The sequence below is a fragment of the Myotis nattereri genome, assembly GCF_964212035.1.
Source record: "Myotis nattereri genome assembly, chromosome: 2".
NCBI lineage: Eukaryota > Metazoa > Chordata > Mammalia > Chiroptera > Vespertilionidae > Myotis > Myotis nattereri.
Window position 1 is genome coordinate 202,687,409 of NC_138076.1, and position 22,309 is coordinate 202,709,717.

At 45.6% G+C, this 22,309-nt stretch overlaps 1 protein-coding gene across 2 annotated transcripts in view; it reads left to right on the plus strand.

The window, feature by feature from the left end:
- The window catches only part of TXNRD1 (thioredoxin reductase 1), a 56,435-nt gene extending 41,937 nt beyond the window's left edge, over positions 1-14,498 (plus strand). For both annotated transcript variants that reach the window (XM_081082360.1, XM_081082359.1), the window contains exons 12-14: positions 36-131; positions 2,311-2,445; positions 12,556-14,498. In XM_081082360.1, the coding sequence (XP_080938486.1) occupies positions 36-131; positions 2,311-2,445; positions 12,556-12,618 (294 nt within the window). In that variant the 3' untranslated portion in view covers positions 12,619-14,498. The remainder of the gene's footprint in view (positions 1-35; positions 132-2,310; positions 2,446-12,555) is intronic.
- Positions 14,499-22,309: the final 7,811 nt, after the last annotated feature.

Here is a 22,309-nt window from a genome sequence, read left to right on the forward strand (position 1 = left end):
AGATGCCGAGTCTAATTGTGCTTGTATCTTCTTAGGTTTACCACAGTTACTTTTGGCCATTGGAATGGACGGTTCCATCAAGAGATAGCAACAAATGCTACGCAAAAATAGTCTGTAATATGAAAGACAGTGTAAGTACAATTCTCATTTAATCCTCTCAGCTAACTTCATTCTGTTTTTAATATGTAACTATATTTTGATCACATGTTACACACTACACTCCTTTCCTGTTTTACCTGTCGGTCTCCCCAGCTGCATAGACCTCTGAGAGCAAGGACCATGGTGACACAGTGCCCTCCCCCCAGCTTCACCGGCACAGAGCCCTACACATAGGAGGCAGGCAGCTAAACTTGCTGAGTGAAGGAGCCATAGGGACAACTTGAGAACTCTTTGTGTTTGTGTGTATGAGAGGAAACCAATTAAGTCATCAATGACCTAAAAATGGCAAAAAGAAAAGAACAGGAGCACTGCAAGTTTATATCCTAAGCAGCTGTCCCGAATGAGAAAGCGGTAATGGGAAGACCTCTTAATTGGGTTCTGATTTAAGGTTTCATTATCATCTGATTTAAGGCTGCATGTGTCAGTTGATAATGAAGGCCTAGGGGCAAATTCTTTGACCTCACAGTTTGTCTCCATACGTACAAAGCGAGTGAATAGTCATTGGTTTTCAAACTTTTCTGACTGCTCCCTCCATTTTATATTATAACCCAGGACACGTATTTGTTGTGCACATACTCTGTAAGTATTGTGAATTAAATCTTATGAGAACTGGTATTTTTAACTTAGCTAGGCTCTTACTTTAAGAAAAAATACAAATGATGCTAAAGAAACCATATATTAAAAGCCTAATAAACTCATAATTTTCTTATGTGGGATTGAATATAATTAAGCTATATATCCTGTTGAGAAGTTACTGCTCTCGACAGTAACACAGTAGCAGATTGCTTTTTGCAGAACCCAGGGTTCTAGGAAAACCTGGATCCTGTGCAAAAAGACATCATCATAGATACATTTAATAAGTGAATATACTAGGATAACCATAACAAACTCTACACAGTTGGCATCAAAAACAATTTTAGGTACAGTTTTTTTCTTTTCAGACAAGTTTAATGAAAAGGTTATTTGTGTGAGCATACATTAGATAGAAGTTAAGTAATTGTGCCAGGGCATGTAGTAGCTAATGGAAGGGCTGGAATTCAGTCCCAGGCAAGGTCGATTCCATGTTATTAACCATTATCCCATGCCTTTTGTAGTCTTTTGTAGTCCTTGATCCTGTACCCCTCATTTCTTCCCTACCCCACAGGCAGCAGTCTTCAAGTTGGAGTGTCTCACCTGTTCATATTTTTATGTTTGCCACCTCTGATGTATCTGTAAACATTATAGATTGTGGTTTGATTTGGTGGTATCCTTAGCTAATTAGAACCTGCAACTTGTTTTTAATCTCAGTTTTTGGGATCTATCGATGTTACTACATTATTTCGAGTGTATTTTAAGACCTAGTGTATTTTAAGACCTAGTGTATTTTGTGCTTTGTTTATCCATATGCTGAACCCCTGATTGTCAGGATGAATGATGTAAGTCCAACATGGAATATATTACAGTACTTTGGCAGCAGAATTGACTTCTTGATTGCTTTCCATAGAGTGATTGAGCCTTAGGCTGAGCACCCCACAGCCTGAGTTGCCTCGTCGGTTATGAGGAGATTGGATTAGACAGTCTATCTCAGTCAGAGTTGGCTCTCAAAGTCTGAACAATGGAGTGAATCAAATTTCTCTCGGCAGAGTTTCTCCTGAGTTTGGGATAAAGAATCTACCCAAAATAATTCCTACACAGTTATTTCAGAGTTGCAAAACATTTTTCTATTGTTTTTCAAAAATGCTATCTATCCCCAAAACCTGACTTAAAATGATTTTAACTTGGATGAGTGCTCTGAAATGTTTCAGCTGTCACAGATAGGTTATCTGGGGCTTTGAGACAGCCCATAGAGGAGATGACGACATAACTGCCCTTTGAAAACATTTTCCAGAACATTTTGAGCTTTTGGAGTTGCAGGCAGTTCTGCTTTCAGTGTTTTCCCTCGTCATTTGTCGCTAGTGCTCTTCTCTTCCTTCTTGCTTGAGGGGACCCCACACTCTATATGGGCCCATGTTGGAGTTACCTTCAGCCTAAACAGCTTTTAGCAGCAAGCATTAATATAATCCTATGGCCACTTCTGAATGGGGTTTTTAGAATGGACTGGGAAAATACTTCAGGCTGCTAAGGGGTGGGTGGGAAATCAGCATAATTGTATTACTTTATTTTATATTTTAGGAACGTGTTGTGGGCTTCCACATACTGGGTCCAAACGCTGGAGAAGTTACACAAGGCTTTGCAGCCGCGCTCAAGTGTGGACTGACCAAGCAGCAGCTGGACAGCACCATTGGGATCCACCCCGTCTGCGCAGAGGTGGGTCATCTGCACTTTCATGGCTTTGCCTAAAATGCACACACAATCTGGCTTACAAGTGGCACATCTAGCATTCTGGAGCTAGTGTTCTTCCTGCTGTATCGAGCTGCTTCTATACCTCCTTGCAGCTTGTGAATGAGTGAGAATACCTCAAAAAAAGACCTTGTCTCTAGAACCCACATTTTCCTCTCTCAAACGGTTCTTGTTCCTGGTGTGGACTGGATAGTACTGCCATGCTATTAATTGGTAAAAGCCATAGAGTGATTTATAGAGATGTGCCTTAAATCTTTTATTTGTCATGTCTTCTAAATTATTTTTATGGCAGTCAGTTAATAATGCCATTCATACCCAGAAACAGCTTAAATACTTGGTATCTCAGATGCACCTCGAGGATAAATGATAATGGGTGCCTCTTTAGCTTTGGATATTAGAGAATGAGATTTGAAAATGATGATTTTAAAAGATCAGGCACATGATAATAGAATTGGAAATTGACCATTCTGGGCCTGGGTGTTAGTTTTCTTCATGTTTGTCAGTGATTATTGTGGAGTTGAATATTGTGATGCTTACTGTTAACTACAAATTGTAAACCCAAAATGTGTCTATGTTGAAGAAGTTGATGAAGATTGGGAAGAGGTATCTCATACTAGCTTAGGTATGGAATTGGAATTACAACTGTTATCTGGCCACCAGTCAGTGGTTTCCATAGTGTACGTTGTGCTTGTGCACACATGCACACACGCACACATGCACACACACTCACTCCTGCCAGATTTCGTTCAGCAGCCTGCTAACTGGTGGTCTCTGTTCTTCATTGCCCTCGTACAACTGAACTCATTACTGAGTATGAAATGTCAGCTTCAAGGCCTGGGAAAATATTTTCATTCTTTTGCTTTGCCATGTTAGGGATAGTGTCCTCTACCTTATTATGCACCTGGCTGGGATAGTAGCATGAAAGTTTAACATGTTCAGTAATTAGGGCATTATTCATAGAGAACTGCTATCTTATGAACTCAATCTAAGCTTCAAAAATATAATGTAAAAATTGAAAATTGTCTAGATTAATGCTCTTAAACAATGCGCTGTGATAATATATTTTATTCAGTGTAATGAATAAGACGTTCACTGTCTGCCTAGGGGAGGAGCCAATTAACTTTTTCCCCCCTAACACATAACTTTTAGCGAGTATGTTAATGTCCTAGGGCTGCCTTAACAAAATAGCACAAACTGGGTGGCTTAAAGCAAAGGTATTCTCTCAGAGCTCTGGAGGCTAGAAGTCTGCCTCACGGTGTCAGCAGGGCCACGCTCCCTAGACGCCCTAGGGAAGAGTCCTCTTGCTCTTCCCATGGTGGCTGGCAGTCCTTGGTGTCCCTTTACTTACAGGTGCATCACTCCGGTTTCCGCCTCTGCCTTCACGTGGCCTTATCTCCTATGTGTCTGTGCCCAGATTTCCTTTTATCGTAAGGGCATCAGTCATTGGGTTAGAGCCCACTCTAATCCACCGTGACCTCATCTTAACTGGATTACAAAGACCCCATTTCCAAATAAGGTCACATTTACAGTTGCTGGGGCCTCAGACTTGAACATATCCTTCTGGGGGGCTTAATTCAACTCACAACAATGAGTGTATTTAAATTCTTGATGCCAGTCCAAGAGGCTTAAAAGCTACCACAATCATCTCCAATGTGGATGAAAAGATAACTTCCCAGTTTACATCTGTGTGTCTAATGTTTTCATCTGAATTCAGCTCTCACTGGGCTGGTTAGAAGGAAGACCGCTGAGGGCTTGGCTCCTGCGGCCCCCCCTTGGTAGAGTTGTGCTGTGACTCAGCAGTGGTGAGCCCGGCAGCATCTGGCAGGGTAGCGGCCAGCTGGGCAGAGGGGTGCAGTGAAGAGGCAGGACATCTTCCTGACGCCCCCCTACAGGGAGGCCAGCCAGAAGCCTGTTTCCTTGGTACACCTGGCACATTGAGAGCCTTTTCTAAGCATTTACCGCTGTGCATCTCCATCTGTTGATTCTCTTTTGACGTTGAAGCTCTGAAGCTAATTTCACTGCTTTGATAGCCCCGCGCCCCCCTTTTTCCCCGGCTATTGGCTGATTTATGAGATAAAAGTTGGGTGCAGTGTCACTCTGTGAGCACACTTGTTGTGCAGCTATGTGCACAGCACTGTGCTGGGCCTTGAGGATACAGCAGGGATGTAAGATGCACTTAAGAGCAGGGAGGCAGGTGAGTGAAGTGCAGTTCAGTGTGTCAAGCCCTAGGACATGGTAATAGTATCATGTGGTGTTTGGAGTAGGGATACGGGGCAGGGTGGCTGAGGAGTGAGTCTTGCCTAAAACTAGAAGAATGTGTTGTGTTAGCCAGTCAGAAAGAGCACCAAATGCAAGGCCTTTGTGGGAGCAGCATGGCTCACTCAGGGAACTGAGAAACCCTCAGTACTGCTGTAGCTTGAAGAGCTTATAGGTTTAAAAATCATATATATGTATGTACACACTTATACATACATACACATACACATACTGGAGAAATAAGTGGAAGGTCATGGCCTTGTAAATCAAGGTGCAGGTCACTTTTACTTTATCCTGAGGCACTGGGCTTCAGCTGAGAGAAGCTTAAAGTGGGAATAACATGATCAGACACGTTGTTGAGAGAAATCACTCTTGCTACACTGGAAAATAGACTGGAGGAGACATGTCTAGAGGCAAGAGTGGCAGCCTGAACTAGGGTGGTGGCAGTGGAAATTGAGACACTGATCCATTGAAATAGAAGGGCGAGTTGATAGTACTGGCCAGCTGGTTGGAAATGTGAACAGGGAAGAACTGAGAATGATTCACATTTGTGTCTGACGTAGGGAGCGATAGAAAGAGCAGGTTCTAGGGGAGAACTCCGATGACAGCACTGATGTTTGTGTGGGTTCCTGTGTGTGTCCAGCACTCTGCTCTATATGTATCGACTCAGCCCTTGGAGGAAGCCCAGGAGGTCGGTGCAGTAGTATCTCCATTTGACAGATGAGAACAGAGAGGTTGAGCAACTTGCCCACAGTTACCAGCTTGGAGGTGGCAGAGCCGGGATTCAAATCCAAGCCATCTGACTCCTGAGGCACCATGTAGTACAGATGATAGGCCATTTCCACAGACCGTCTTACAATATTTAACAGAATTTAAAAAATGGAAATGATATTGGTGACAACATGAGCATAATGAAGACACACAGACCTGGGTTGTGATCTCAGCGAATTCTTCTCAGTGAACCTGGCATGTCACCTGGCTTTTCAGGAGCTTAGTTTCCACATTAAATAAATTAGAGATAATACCTAACTCATAGGGTTGGTGAGCAATGCTATGTGGAAAGTGGAAGCGTCTCAGACAGTTCCTGGCATATGATAGCTACTCAGTGACTGACTACATCTGATACATGGGTTTCCCCAGGGTATTTCATTATAGAAGTGCCTTGACTAAATGGTCATCACTACAGTATTTTTAAGGGGAAGGGGGAGGGTGGGTGGGGAAGGAATATGTATTTTGAAAAAGCTCCTCTGGACTTTTTAAATCCCTGGTTATGAACTATTTGCTTAGAAATTCGATTTTGAAAAACCAAAGGCTTCTAACCCCTGGCTATGGAAATCTTTTTTGAAGCTACTTGATTGAGGGAAAGTGAAATTTGATTGGTAGGGCATTTTAGGGACCCTTCTCTGCTAAATGCTGGGGTCTGACATGGACTTGCTACTGGACCATTCACTGCCTCTTCATGTCAAGCTATATACTGTAGAGGGGTGCTGCTCCAATGCTGGCCACAGAATGTTTGTTACTGTCCTTAGTGAGTTAAGGATGGAAATGAAGAAAGGTTTAGAAACTTGGAGAGTAATTTTTAACAGCATTGGATTTAATAATTAAAAGTAATATGCCTTTTAAAAATTCATTTTCGTAATACATTTTATTGCATTTCACAAGTGTCAGTCCATTGGATGGCTTAGAAATAATAATTTAAACACTGGTCCTGAGCACTGCTTTGAAGTGCTGAGAACTAGTCCCAGCTCCCAGGCCAGCTGTAGGCGGTTGGCAGAATGAATCATCAAATGATGTCTGTTAACACTGTTTTGACAAAATAACCCAGGCAATTGAGCAACCTTTGCTTTTGAAGAGTAATTACTTAGAAAAGTGGACAAATTCCTCTGTTGAGACTTTGCTCTTTGGTGGAGCAATATCACTTCTAAAGGGTTTTCTTCTGGAATTGCTCTTGTTTTTGTGTGTGTGTGTTTTAAATATATTTTTGTTGATTTCAGAGAGGAAGAGAAAGAGAAACATCAGTGATGAGAGAGAATAATTGATTGGCTGCCTCCTGCACCCCACCCCTACTGGGGATTGAGCCCACAACCCAGGCATGTGCCCTTGACTGAAATCGAACCTGGGACCCTTCAGTCCCGCAGGCTGATGCTATCCACTGAGCCAAACCAGTTAGGGCAGGAATTGCTGTTTTAACCAGAAGCCCGTTGGTATCAATATGCGAGGGAATTAGCTCGGGAGCATCAGTGATGCATTAGCATTATTCAGTGTGAAGATAGTATGGTGATAATTTATTCTGGACATCTGAGCAGCAATATTTGAATGGGAAACTGGTTGTACATCATTTGGAGTCATAATTTCAACTTGTCAAGTATAAATGTAGGGGAAATATAATAGCTCAAGAGGAAAGAACATTAGAAAGGCCCCTGTGAAATGTCTTTAAATGAACTTCAGTGCCAAACATCAAACGTTTTAATAGTCAACATAATCATAGTCTAGAGCAGCGGTTCTCAACCTGTGGGTCGCGACCCCTTTGGTGGTTGAACGACCCTTTCACAGGGGTCGCCAAAATACATCCTGCATATCAGATATTTACATTATGATCCATATCAGTAGCAAAATTACAGTTATGAAGTAGCAACAAAAATAATTTTATGGTTGGGGGTCACCACAACATGAGGAACTGTATTAAAGGGTCACAGCATTAGGAAAGTTGAGAACCACAGGTCTAGAGTGAGGGGTTCTTGTGAGGCTGGGAGGTGTTGGGAGCAGATGTGAGTGTGAGGTGAAGCCCGAAGCAGTGTTTGACCCTTTGTTAGTGTTCTTTGTGTTGCACAGAAAAATATGAAGGGGCAGCCTCGATGCTCATTTTTTAAAATTTTATGAAGCTTCTAAAGCAGTTATATGCAAATGAAATCTTTGTGAAAATTGACCCCATCAGTTTTTTCATGTCTACGAACAAACAGTGGCAGTATATTGGCTTCCCCCATCTTTTTAATGTGAGTGTGTTATCGGTATAAGAAAAATAGATAAGAGCTATTTCTTATCTGCTTGCATGTTTGATAGGTTTTATTTTCTTTCCAAATCGTATGTTCTATTTCTAAATTAATTCCCAAGAAAGAAAACTTAAGCTGGCAAATTCATAAGCCTGAAATTTCTTTGAATGCATTCCCTGGCTCTTTATTGTTCTTTCATTGTAAAAATTGAAAAGAGAGTGTGTTTGTTGGTATTTTCAGTTGCCCATGATATCATCCTAGCAGCAGTTTTCATTATTGAATATTGTCTTTCTGCCCTCTTCCACAGTCACACATTTTTTAAGCAAAGGAACGTTATTGCTTTTCCAAAGAGTCATACTAACTTACAGTGTCATCAGCATTGAATTCAAGAGTACTAATGAAAATGCTGCAAATTCAGTAAAAATAAGTTATGGGGATAACTTATTTCAGGAATTTTCACATATCTTTGCTAACAAGTATGAACTCTTTTCTCATCATTACTTTTCTGGGTAAGAATTGTTTATAGTTTCTTCCAGCTTCCTATTTTAAATGTTTTCAGGTACAGGCATTATTTCTTGGATCTGAATTTTTTGAGGTGCTGATGACATATTGGTATATCAGGAAGGGGAGAGGCTTTGTCACTGTTTTAAGCTAAAACAGACGAAGGGTTTTTCTCAGTATTGTTTCTCCTTTACATAACAGTATTTCCCCCTTTTATTCAAAAGTACTTTTGATGCTGATAGCTGTTGTTTTGATTTGTATAAGTCAAAGTGGCCTTGATATTTTTGTGCTCTTTCATTTTTGTATTAAAAACCAGCAAATCACTTGTTTCTCAGGAGCCAAAGAGACAGCAGACTAAAAAAAGAAATCCAGGTGCCAACAAGGATGCAGGCACTCAGTGAGTCCATGCAAGAGGCCCCCAGATAAGCCATGGCGCCCAGTCTCAGTAAGACAGTTACTGGCTTCAGAGGTTGGTCCATCCCTGTAGGGTAGGACTGATGGACTCGACAGAATCTTAGCAATGTTACCTCCCAGTCTACTTAGTGCAGCCAGAACAATTTGGATTAAAATATCAGTTGTACTCAGAGATCAAATATGTTTCTAACTTTAATTTATTGGACACAAGCCCTTCTGTGTTTTCATGTCTAGGCAGTATAGGTGGACAGTTGGGTGGTGTTTTGGTTTGGTGTGTTTTGCCTATAAAAGCAAAGCTTTATTCCTTGCTGATGCTCTCTGGTCTTCATGGATGAGCTCAGCTTCTGTGCATCTTCACCAGGACCAGGCTGATGGAGCCGCTGCCTGAGGCAGTGCTGGCACGTGGCAGAGGGGAAGGGAGGTAGGCAAGCACACTTGGCGTTCAAGAAGTCATGCATCCCAATTCCACACACGTGTCTTTGGCCAGAGCAAGCCCCGGTCCCCAGGTCTGTGTCCCAATAGGGTGGAAATGTGTGGTCCACACAAAGGTCATCACAGGGAGGTGAAAACACTATATGAGTTATTATAAAGTGTCAACACAACGAGAGATCAGATTTAACAGATAAAAAGCAAAATATGTGACTCAGTAATTGGCGAGCTATCATAGTATGAAGGTGGAAGAATTAAGAACTAATTCCAGGTATGTGGACTGGGCACCCAAAGTGGTGGTGCTGCCAGCATTGGGAGGAACGGGGTTAGGGGAAGAGAACGGGTTCAGTGCTGGGCATTTTAAGTATGAAGTGCCATCCAAGAAGAGGCACAGTTAGGTCTTACTGGTGTGTAGCTCAGGAGAGACACAATGGCTGGAGAGATGGCAAATTCATCTGCCTAGGAGGGTGTAGTTGACTGAACGAGACCACTGTAATAGGAGGGTATCTAGATGGGAGAGAGCTGAGGATAGGGCCCTGGGGTGGTGCTTTCTGGCCTTGTCATGTCCTGCATGCATGGGCAGTGGCAGTATTTATGCAACACATTGGAGTAAGTACATTTAGGTAGCTCTGGTCTACAGCCAGCCCGCCCAGGGGCTTGGCCATTGCGAGGGCTGGGGCAGTCGGTGCTTCAGTACTCCTATGCCAGGGCTGAGGAATAGCCACAGAAGAAGGAAACAGGGAAGATCACTGTCAAGGAAACAAAGGGAGGAGAGAATTGTAAAAGGTAGGTGAGATCAGCAGTGGGAAATGCTGCGGAGAGGCTGTGTGGAATGAGACTGCAAGGTGCCCTCTGGATCTGGCAGCTGGAGTTACTGACGAGCTCAGGAGAGGTGTTCACGTGGAGTGGTGGGGGCAAAGCCAGATGTCAGCGAAATGGGGAATAAAAATAGACCACAGATTCCAACAGCTTACGGTTTTGGCTGAAGGAGGACAAGAGACATCAGTGATAGAGCTGATCATAGTGTTGAGGGAGGATTGTGTTATGATAAATGCGATCTAAGAAAGACCAATGGAAAGAGCAAGGTTAAGAATAAAAGGGGTGAGGTCAGGTGATGTGTGAAATAACGTGAGGAGATGAGACCCAAATCCCAGCCTGGAGGGGGCATTCTTGCCCTGAATTGTAAGGTGGGGAGGGGTTTGATCGTAAGAGCAGTGGGTGTGGCGCACCAGGCAGGTGATGGTGACTCTGTTTCCCCTTGTAGGGAAAGGTGTCATCTCTTGTTACCGTTTCCCTCGCTGGAAAAACTTTTGAACATTTTTTGGTGGTGTTGGTCTGCTAGTGACAAAATCACTCAGCTTTTGTTTGTCTGAAAATGTCTTTATTTTGCTTTCTTTATGTATTTTTTTGTTGACTGTAGAACTCTAGGTTGACAGCGTTTTCTTCTTTCAGCACTTTGAATCTGTGCCAGATACCCGTGTTTTGTTGTCTTCCTTTCAAGAGTACCGAGTTTTCTTGTGGACCATTAATGTCCTTGTGGCTCATTGGATCCTTTGGGGGTTTGTTTTAAGCTTTGTTAGGGTGGTCTAGGGTAGGTGTTACTCTGGTAATGCTTAGCCTTATTCCTAGGTATGGCTTTGTGGGGGTCTCCACTGGTTGCCTCAGGGGTTCAGGGAAGCCACTGGACTCTAGGTCGTGAGAACTGGGACTTCTCCCAACCCCGAGTGGGCTCTGGTGGTGGTTCAGCTTACAGCTGTCTGGCTGTGGCTTCTTCCCTGGCCTCGTGAGGGCCTGCCCCCTAGACCTGCACAGCTTGGTATTCAGCCAGAGATGAGGGACCTGCATGCAGATCTCTGGAGCTCTTTATCTGTATAGCTCCTGCCTCTGGGAAATTCTGCCCCACAAATCCAGCTGCCTCAACCTCCCCAGTCTCCCTTCTTGTTCCTGCAAGTCACCAGGATGTCTGTGCTCTCTGGCTCCTGCACCAGCGTCTCCTAGGTGCCTCCAGGTAGACAGCCAGGCCTGTGGAAGGCTCATCTTACTTGTTTCTCTGAGTACAGGAATCACAGCCCAGTGCCTGTCGTCCCATATCTAAAATAACGGTTTCATATATTTTGTCTAGTTTTTTGTTTTTCAAGCTGAGAGAGATGGTTTGGTACCAATTACTCCAGTAGGACAGGAATGAAGATCTGTTTCTAGATGTAGAAATATGATGTTTTTTGAAATCTCGACTCTGTTTCCTGTTTGGTGAAACTACAGCAATAAGCAGCTGTTGGTTAGGCTACCTTCGGTAGACTTGTAGGCCAGGATTGCGACACTGGTGTTCCATGGAAATCCTTATATGTGGCAACCTGTGTTACAACCAATCACTTAGGACTCCTGCTAAAAATGAGATTCCTGGGCCCTACCCTCGCTCTGCCAAATGAAAATCCATATAATTTCTGTGTGTTTCAATCAGTCTAAACAGGCTGTGTTCACTAAAGTTGGAGAAGCATTGTTTTACATAGACGCCATCTTGTAAAGCAGCAGGTTAAAGCTGCCTAAAGATGTTAATTAGCTGTAAATCCACCAGCGCCACATGTTTGCAAGGATGTGGAATGAGAACTTGTCAGTCACTGCAAATAAGAGTGTCAGTTGGTCGAACACCTTGGAAATCCAGTCAAGTCAGAGCTGCATTTCCTCATCCAACCCAGCAATTGTACCTCCAGCTGTAGGTGTGAAGAGACTCCTGGATGCCACAGAGCATGTTGCACATGGCATGTTGGCAATAGCTTGGATGGCCAACCAAAGGAGCCTGGATATGTAATCGTAATAGATGCACCACTTGAATGATTTGGATATGTAGTGTACAGCATGTGTAGCATACTGTAGTAATTGAATACTCTTCAGTGAAAAATGGAAGAATTAGAGCTGTGTGTCAATCCATATGGGTGAGTTACAGAAACATGTTTAGCCCAGAAAGCAGGTAGCAGAAGACACTATCTTGCCATTTTCATGTAAAGTTTTAAAAACTTACAAAAGAAAACAGGAAGAAATTCGTAGGAAGGGTTGGCAGTGATTGGGGGAGAAGTAGGGAGGAGGCGACCAGGAGGGGCACACGTGGGACTCGAGCCACATTCCTATAGCACCCTGAGCTGGTCGGGTACACGGGTGTTTGTAATGATACACCTTGCACATTTCTGCGGGTCCCAAATAGTTCATGTGCGTTTTCTTAGAGAATAGACAGGCAACTTGGGTAACTTGTTTTAATTACTCTTTTCCTAATGAAGTTTGTCATTAAAACATAAGTATTTATCTCTTTCGCCTTTGTTTTAAAATGTTTTCCCCTTTTATTCTCTGGAGAAGTTGAGGATATCCGTGGTCATATCACTTCTCTGTTTCTTTCATTTTAAGTCGTCATTTTAACTCCGTACGTGTGGTGTGATATGAACTCCTGTTAACTCATCTGCTCGTGTGTCTGAGAATCTCGTGCTTTCTCCTCCCACAGGTATTCACGACTCTGTCGGTGACCAAGCGCTCCGGGGGGAGCATCCTGCAGGCTGGCTGCTGAGGTTAAGCCCCAGTGTGGATGCTGCTGCCAAGACTCCAAACCACTGAGGTGTTCCCTTGCCCAAGTCCAAGGTGAAGTTTTCAGGAAGCTTCTTTGGCTTCGACACCTATGTGTCCTGGGCCTGTATCACCCGAGGCACCCTTGGATCTTATGGGTAGGAGGTGGTGAGTGGAAGGCGGGCAGCATCACACTGGGGTCACCATGACGGACTCGAAACTGACCTTCGGCAGTGCATCGTAGGGTGCGTCCATGAAGTCACTGGCCTAAAGCCCCCGCGGTGGGCCGTGATGGAACTACTGGCGAAGCAGTTTTCGCAAGACTCTTTCTGTGGGTTTCTTATCCCCTTTGCCAAGCTTCTGTTGTTGATTACTGTTTTCTATTTTCTCCAAGGTGTAATGATACTAGAGATGAAAAAAAATGTTAGGGCTCGATTTTTGTCCAAAGCAAGTCTTGGCTCGAGTATGCTCATGGCTGCCTTGTTGCTTGGGAGGCATGGTTTGGCTCACTTGGAGGCTGATAGGCTCATCCCATGATCCAGAACTGCCCTGAGATTCAAATGTTCTGTTCTACTCGACTGACCCATTCAGTGTCTCCCCTAACAAGTTACATGTTAAAGCAAGTAAATGTGTGGTCAACTCTGGCCAAATGTGTCCCATCACTAGTTACTGTTTTTCGTTCTGCTTAGGAGAGGAAATGGCTACTTAGCCAGCCCATCTGGGCGATATTCCACTGCACGGACCCTACTGGTCCAGTACGATCGCCATCATTATTCATCATGGAGGCAGGTGTGCTCCTTAAATGGGGAAGAACAATACATGTCTTTATTGAGTCTGTTGCATGCTGGTCTAAGTGAGCTGAAATGCTTAATACTTGTTTAAAACATTTTTTTTTTGAGGGGGGGGTAGCTTTAGCTTTAAGCTAAAAGCACAGAATGTCACGGCTTTATTTTTCATGTATGTTACGTATCTGTCCCTTGCTAAGAACTACATTTATAGGAAAATGGGTCTTTCCACACTACCATTCAACTCTTTCGTGGTAATTACTTTTTTAAGGAAGCTCATCATATATCATAAGTTATTATTTTTGAACACAGGTGGATGTGAAGGATTTTTGTTTAAAAACCAAATGGTTTTGATACTTCTGTTGAGTGAATGACTGTACCTGGTGGGGTTTTAGCGGAAGTGTCTGTGCTTCATTAACATTCCAACTTGTGTTACCAAGAGGAGGTATCCACAGTTACAGACTCCTGTGTGAATGTGCTGACTGAGGATCATACTCGGGCATCTTCTCACTGTGTAAGTTGGATTTAAATGTGTGCTGTGGCCATTAGGCCTCCCACCAGCAGTCCTGTAGCTCCTGTTTCACTCCCTCCCCTCTGCTGGTATCTGTCAGCTACAACACCGAGTAGTTGATTCCAAGTACATTTCTTGTCACCTCAGGGAACCCCTGCTTGTGCCTGGCATTCCATCACAGAGCATAACCCTCCCACAGGGCCCTGCCTCGCGCCCTTATCCCACCTGGTTATGACGAAAATGAGAAAAGGAAAAACAAAGGGAAATTGAGGCAGTTGACATCTAGTTTTATTTATTTTTTTAATATGTTTTGTCTCCAAGTCTGCCAGTCTCTGAAATTTGAACAGGAGGCAGTGAGAGAGGATTGTGCCGAATCATGTGGTTCTCCCTGCTCAGTGGAATGGAAGGTTCTGCCCCCACAAGAAGGATTGTACTTTATGGACTTGTCTTGTTTAGATTCTGTACTTGCCCATTGTATTGAAACACATTAAGTTCTATGTATTTTTGTTATAATTCTTCTGAAAAAACAAACAAACAAACAAAAAACCCAAACACCAATGTGAACCATTAAAAGGTATTGATAACCAACCCTGTGTGCCTTCTTACTGAATGGTGGTCTTGGGGTTCTTTGCATGAGCCTTCTTATCAGCGATCGCGAGAACCAGCTGCTGAGGAAGCGGCAGTGATGGCCTCTCAGGACTGGGCGGTATGCTGACGTTTACAAATTTATGGCATCGACTTTTCACATTCCAGTTTTCAGCTCGTCCTGATTTCACCTGTCAGTCTTGGCCTTCAGGGTGACGAAACCACCCCTCCTACTCCAAGTCACTCTGGGTCCCGGGACTTGGTACGTCCATGGCTGTCTCTCTCTGTTACTGAGTGAAGAGACGAGAGGAACGTATGGAATGCTTACATCCAAGGCACGGTGGACACAAAGTGAATAAACACTGGAACATGGGGTGCTTGACTGGAACATGGGGTGCTCAGCTATTTGGCTAAACCTCATTTCTGGTTTGTCTGGGAGGGTCAGATGTTCCTGAATGAAGTGAGCACTCGAACCCGTGGACTGGAAAGCAGTTTGCCCTCCCCGGTGTGGGTCGCATCATCTGTCCCCTGAGGCTCCGACCAGAGGAAGAAGGAATTCAGCTCTTCCTACCCGATTGCTTGAGCTGGGACATCCACCTTCTCCTGCCCTCTGGACTCCTTGCTCTCAGACCGCTGGACTCGGACTGAACTACCCACTGGCTTTCCCACCGGCTTCCTGCGTCTCCAGTTTGCAGACGGCAGCAGGTCTGGGACTTCTCAGCCTTCACAATTGCACGAGCCAATTCTTTATAGTAAATCTTTTCTGTATGTGTGTATGTATATTACATATGATTAAAACAGACAGACCTTGCCCTGAAGCTGTGCACGGTTAGGGGGGCAGTTGAGGCCAGCAGTGAACAAAACAATAATCCTTGTCCTCAAGGTATTTACATTACAGTTGAGGGAAATGTGCAGAAATACCAAGTCAGTTACACAACGTGAAGTGGTGGTGGGTGCCTAGACCAGCGGTTCTCAACCTGTGGGTCGTGACCCCTTTGGGGGTCGAATGACCCTTTCACAGGGGTCACATAAGACCATCGGAAAACATATATAATTACATATTGTTTTTGTGATTAATCACTATGCTTTAATTATGTTCAATTTGTTACAATGAAATTGGGGGTCATCACAATATGAGGAACTGTATTAAAGGGTCGCAGCATTAGGAAGGTTGAGAACCACTGGCCTAGAGCATGTAAGAACCGGCACCGTTGGGAGCCGTTGGAGGTCTCTGGGCAGAGGGGTGTGGGTCAGGGTTGAGGCAGCCTGAGGCTTTGGGCAGGATGGAGGTGACCGCAGTCATCCAGGGGAAAAGCTCTCGGTTCAAGGTGGTGGTAGATGCGATAGGCAAGTCCTGGTGGGATTTAGCGTTGGATTGGATGTGGGTGGGAGAGAAGTCAGGAACGACTTCAACTTTTGGGGCTTTGACAACTGGGAGGATGGAGGCAGGAGGTGTCATTTCACTGAGATGGGAAGTGATGGGAGGAGGGGCAGGTTTGAGGGGAGCATCAGAAGCTCAAGGTTTGGGTCCTGAGTTTGAGATGACTGTCAGACCTCGGAGTAGAGGTGGTGAGGTGGCAGTTGGACATGAGTCTGGAGCTGCAGAAAGAAGGTCAGGATGGAGAGTTAAATGTGGGTCAGCCCAGAGAGGGTGTGTCAAGTCCCCAGGGCACGAGTGCAGGGAGAAATGAGGAAATCCCTGCTAGAAACCAGCAGCTGCCCCAAAGGAGAATAGAGCAGAGCCAGAGAACCTCTCACAGATTCTTCCTTTCATGAAGAATAGCAGGTTTTAGACCCGTAAATGTGGGCAGGGAAAGGACATGGCAGGCAGGCAACCAGACAACATGGAAACAGAAAATAAGGGGAAGATGGACAGGGGAATTGTAAGCAGCCTGTGAAAGGCCCCAAACAGCAGGCCAATGCTTTGAATGGCATTCTGGGGCCGTGGGGATCTGGGAAGGTACCGGACTGCAGGCTGGGACTGGAGTGAGGAGAGGCGTGCACATACTGGATTAGACTTGCACTATCATTTCCCCTACTCCTGGTCCTGCATAACTGATGGGCAGTTCAGTTGGGAGCAGATTAGCATCCTATTGCATTCCAGACTGAGATAACACTAGTTTGAATCAGCTTTGCCACCTCTTCGCCAAATTTTCCATGCTTAACCTCTCTCTGCCTCAGTTTCCTCATCTGTAAAATGGGGATATTCATTGAGCCTTCCTAGGGTGGCTGTGAGGGTTACACAAGTTGAAACACATGAAGCACTTAGAACATGACCTTACTATGCAGAGAGTAAGCATGTGGTCAAATTGACTTCTTATACAATTTGGTCAGAGTAAAGAGAGATGAAGTCACAGGCAATTGCAAGTCAGAGCAGCGGTCGCCAACTGGTGGTCCATGAGGTCCGAAAGGTTGGCGATGGCTGAGTCAGAGCAAGAAAAAGGGGCAGTTGTCCTGGAAGAGCGAGATGGATATTACCCTGGAGGCTGGAGCTCTGAGACCAAGGTGCTGACCAGTTCACTTTCTTTTTTCCTGAGGCCTCTCTCCTTGCTATGAATAAGTCCACAGACTTAAAAGTTACAGGGCTTGCGAATCAAAAGGGAAGGACAGCCTGGCCAGCATGGCTCAGTGGTTGAGCGTCAACCTATGAACCAGGAGGTCACTGTTAGATTCCCGGTCAGGGCACATGTCTGGATTGCGGGCTCGATCCCTAGCAGGGGTCATGCAGTAGGCAACCAATCATTCTTTCTCATCATTGAAGTTTCTCTCCCTCTCCCTCTCTGAAATTAATAAAAATATTTTTTAAAAAGGGGGCAGGAGGAGAAACAGCTCAATCACTGTATGTTCAACTATAAAATGAGTGCCAAATAACAAAGGTAGACACGGAACAGATGAAGGACCTACATGTATATGGTGCAGCCATAAAGTCTTTATGGTAAAGGTAGAAAAATATCTCTGTGACCTAAAGGTGGAGAAAGACTTCTTAAGCCACGGCCTAAAAGCATGAACCATAAGGCAAAGACATCGCGTGGGCCAACTGCATCACAAGTTCTGACCCCAAAGATCACCAGGAAAGAGTTAACAGGATTAACAAGAAAATCAGGAGAAGCTAATTTCAGTGTCTAGAACTGACGAGGGACTTAGACCCAGGGGACAACAAAGAATTTTGCCCAATCGACAAGAAGACAGGAGGCCCAAAAGAACATGGACAAAGGACATTGAATCGGTTATTCCTGAAAGAGGAAACCCCATAATCTAACAGGAGAGATATACACAAGCTTCTGGCTAATTAAGAGGTTAATAGGATAATGAGGGCACTTTATACTCACCAGATCTGCAGACATCAGGAAGCTGATTAATGCGTAATGAGGGGACCTGAGGCTCTGCTGATGGGAGGATAGACTGCTTGTTGCTCCGTGTGGAGACAGATCAGGCACCTCAGACCCCAGAACCCAGCAGTCCTGCTCCTGACATCAGCCCCGGAGAAATTCTCACACATGTCCCCAAGGGAAAGTGCTTAAAGATGTCCGCTGAGCATCTTTTTGGAAGTTGGACCCAATCCTGCTATCTCTCCCTGCAGGGTGGACGAGCAGGCCAGGGTGGATGCAGGACACACGGCATTCTGGGAGGTACCATGACATGGATAGATGCGAATGAAGACCAAGGAAGAGAATGAGCCCTACAACTGCTGTTGTGTATTAAAGTGACACACCTCTTACAAGAACCTCTACAAGCAGCACCCAGCCAGCACAGCAGAGCGGTCGACTGTGGAGGGCAGAGGAGGAAGCAAGTGGAAATAAAAGGAAGTTAAAGAAAAAGAGGGCACACACTAATGCCAGCTGTCCTGCAGCCCAGGTGGCGAGCAAGGACTCTCCAAGCCTTGCTTTCCTTCCCCATAAAGTGGGGATAATAATGGTGCTCACCTCCAGAGTTGCTGGGAGGATCACATTAGCTAATACGTATGTAGAAGTACTCAGAATAGTGGCTGACACCAAGCGGGTGCTGGGTGAGTGGGCGCTACTATTCGTAGCAGGAGGAGGAGGAGCTCAAATCTCGGCATAGGAGGTCCAAAGAAGTAAAGGTGCAGTGCTGGGCCCTAGCTGGTTTGGCTCAGTGGATAGAGCATCAGCTGTGGACTGAAGAGTCCCGAGTTCCATTGCGGCTGGGTACATGTCTGGGTTGCTGGCTCGATCCCCAGTGGGGTTGTGCAGGAGGCAGCCAATCAATGTGTCTATCTGCCTCCCTCCCTTCCTCCCTTCCACTCTCTCTGAAAACAATGGAAGAATATCCTCTGGTGAGGATTTAAAAACAAAACAAATTAAGGGGAAGCTTTGGGATTCAAGCCCAGGACAGTGACCTGCCTCTTTAGACTTCAGCCAGGCCCCCTCCTGCCCAGGCAGCAGCCATGGAGTCTGTTGGTCTAGGAAGGACCAAGTGACTCTGAGCCCCTCTGACTTGGAGTGTGGCTCAGAGCCCCATTTGATGCTCAAGGAAGTGAGGGTGACCTTAGGGAGAGCGCTGGGCCAGCAGGGGGCGACCCAGAAGCACAGGCTTGTCTCCAGTAGGGGACAAGCACAGAGCCAGCGTGGGAAGCATTCCACGCTCTGCCCCCATCGCCCACCTGGAACCCCACGTAGGCCTCCCCTAAGAGAATAATTACAAAATTAAAAATGGCCCCATAAAGTATCTTTCCATTTGGGAACCCTAGAAGGCGACACTGATGGGTGTTAGCGGGGCTGACGCCTTCCTCCCTGCACCCCCAGCCCTAGTGTGGAAACAGCCCTGGGGATTTTGTGGGATGAGTTCCCCATCCTGGGGGTGGGTGGTGACTGGTCCATCGCAGGCACCTCCCTTCCCTGACTTCCTTCCTACTGTAGTAAATTTGAGCCCGGTAGTTGGTGAAATGAATTTCTCATGGTGAAGTGAGGAGCCGGGAAATGATTAGGAATGCAATTGCCCTGCCTCCTGTGTGGCTCACGCAGGTTGAAGAGTGCTTTGTTATAAATATATTTTTATGGTTCTGGTGGCATTCTGCCGGGGTCCACGTCCAGGACCATTCAGCAAAGGAAGGGAAGAACGTCAGCAGCTGATCATAACAGGACTCATCCCTGGGGTGGGGGGTGGGGGTCAGGTAGCTCTGAGAGACTGCGGTGGGGGCTCCGGCCGCCACAGGCACAATTTTAAAAGCTTGTCGCCAGCATCATAAATCCTGCTCTCCCCCGAGCTTCTGAAATAAGGCTCCTCTGATAAAAGCGCCCACCCTGCTGCACGCCAGGACCTCATTCGGCTCCCAGGTGGGCCAGAAAACGGTATACTGCCCCATTTCCCAGAAAAACCTCAGGGTGGTGGCTCAGGCTCAATGTGGACAATCTGGTGTCTTCAGCAAATAAAGTCAAGGGAGAGCAACGAGGTGGAGGGAGCCAGGGCCCCCAGGTGACCGGCCCCGAGCACCTGCCCACCTCCATCTGCTGGGTGAGAGAGAAAGACGCGTGTGTCTTATTGGCCCCCTCTTGGAAGGTACTGCACTTGGGGACTCTGATATAGCAGCTTTACCAAATATAGCAGCATTCCAACTAATACAGCAATTAGAGGAAATTTTTTCAGAAAATAACGATATGAGAAAAAGCTTATAGTTTCTATTTCAATGAAAGGAAATCAGTATATAGACACGAGATTTTTAGGGCAGTGAAACTACTCTATATGATACTACAGTGTTGGTTACGTGACACTATACATTTGTCCAAGGGTGATCCCCATTGTAAACTCTGGACTTAGGGTGATAAGGATGTGTCAGTGTAGGTTCATGGATTTTACAAATGTGCCGCTCTGGTGGGGGATGTTGCTAATAGGGGAGTGCGTGTGTGTGTGTGTGTGTGTGTGTGTGTGTGTGTGTAGGGTCAGGAATTAGAGGAAAGCTCTGTATCTTCTGATTAACTTTGCTGTGAACCTAAAACTGCCCTTGAAACAATAGCCTATTAAAAAAAACACAACACCCAGTTTTATAGACGTGCACCAAATATGGAAGACCCAGATGGTGTGGCCTCCGTCCGTCTTCTCACGGCTAGTGGAGAGGCCCACGTTTATTTGACAGAGCACCTGGGGCTTGGAGTGTTTTGTGAATAATTCTCTATGAAAGATGCCCAGGTAGGTTCCCCGAGGTTCGCCTGGGCCTGATGGTCTGAGGATCCCTCCAACCAATGAATGAGCAAGAATCTCATCACAGGACAACCCAGCCTGTTGCTATGGAAGTGACGACCATGGGCCTCACAGAGTGGCTGGGACAAGTGCAGGCAGTTCCCAGCATGTTTTCCTTTTATCCTTTGGGACATTGATCTTAGAATTGCTCCGTGCGATGGTATACTTGTCCCACCTCTTTTGGATTCAACACAGCTACTAAAACTATCAGAATTATGCAGCTTTGAGTTAGAAGGGCTGATTTTGAGTCCGCGTATGTTTCAGAAATCTGAATTTAGTTTTAGATAATGACAGTATGTGACTCTCATTAGATTCATGAGGTGTTGTATCTGAGGAGAATGAGGGCATTAATTGTATTTATAATGAAATTCATTAGTGCATAAATAAGAGGCATGAATATTTTATTCATGACTATTAAGTGCTGGTAGACTAGGCCAGCGCTGTGCTGGGTCTGAGTTTGGAGTCATTGCTCTGTTTCTGTAGCTTCTCTGCTCCTTCCCTCAGGCAGCCACACAGGCACATGTGTACACACCTCTGCCCAGGCCCCTCGCGCAGCAGAAGGAGAACAGTGTTCAGGTGACATGTTCTTTCTGGAAGCAAAAACATGTCAGGTCTGATCTAACAGGAGTGGGGAACTTTTCTTCTGCCGAGGGCCATTGGGTATTTATAACATCACTAGAGGCCCGGTACGTGACATTCGTGCACTGGGGTGGGGGGCGGGGGGAGTCCCTCAGCTCAGCCTGTGCCCTCTCACAGTCCGGGACCCTGCAGGGAGCGGGCCTAAGCTGGCAGGAGGACATCCCCCGAGCCCAGCTTCTGGCTGAGTGTCTCTACCCCTGTAGGAGTACACTGACCACCAGGGGGCAGCTCCTGCATTGAGCATCTGCCCTCTGGTGGTCAGTGTGCATCATAGTGACTGGTTGTTTGGCTATTTGGTCAATTTGCATGTTAGCCTTTTATTATATAGTATTCACTTAATATACAGTTGTGTTGCTATGAATAAAGCTCCTAGATTTATTGAATTTCAAGTCCCACCTGCAGTTGCCTTGGCAGGGCCAGATCAAATGATTTCGTGGGCCTTATGCAGTCTGTGGGCCAGATGTTCCCCATCCCTAAAACAGAGCCTCCGTTATGTGGATGCAACAACAGAAACAGGCCCTCAAAACTTCTGAAGTTCTGTGTGACTTGGGGCCCAGGTCCCAATGATAGATTCTTTGGATGGCTTCCCTCAATGGCTTGGAGCCTTCCTGGTGAGGGCTGTACCCTCCCCCAGGCTCCCTTCCTCCCTAGCTGCAAGGGAGGCTGGGAAAGTGAGTTCCTTTTAGCTTTTCCAGTCTATTGAGTGGATCAGCCAATGTACAGTGTATATCTCAGTATCTAAAATAGAGGCAAACTAGACAGTGGAGGGAAACGGAGGAAAACGAATCTTTGTTTCCTGTCTGCCCTCCTCCTGCAGGCTCCCCCACTCCCCCTACAGTTGTAGTGCTCAAAGAGCTCCATAATGTGCTGCATGAGTTATAGTCATCATCTGGAATGTCAGAGCTGCCAACGGGGAAAGCAAAGCGAACCATCAAAGTGGGCTGCCTTGACCCCTGTTTACTTATTAGAAGGTTTGGGTT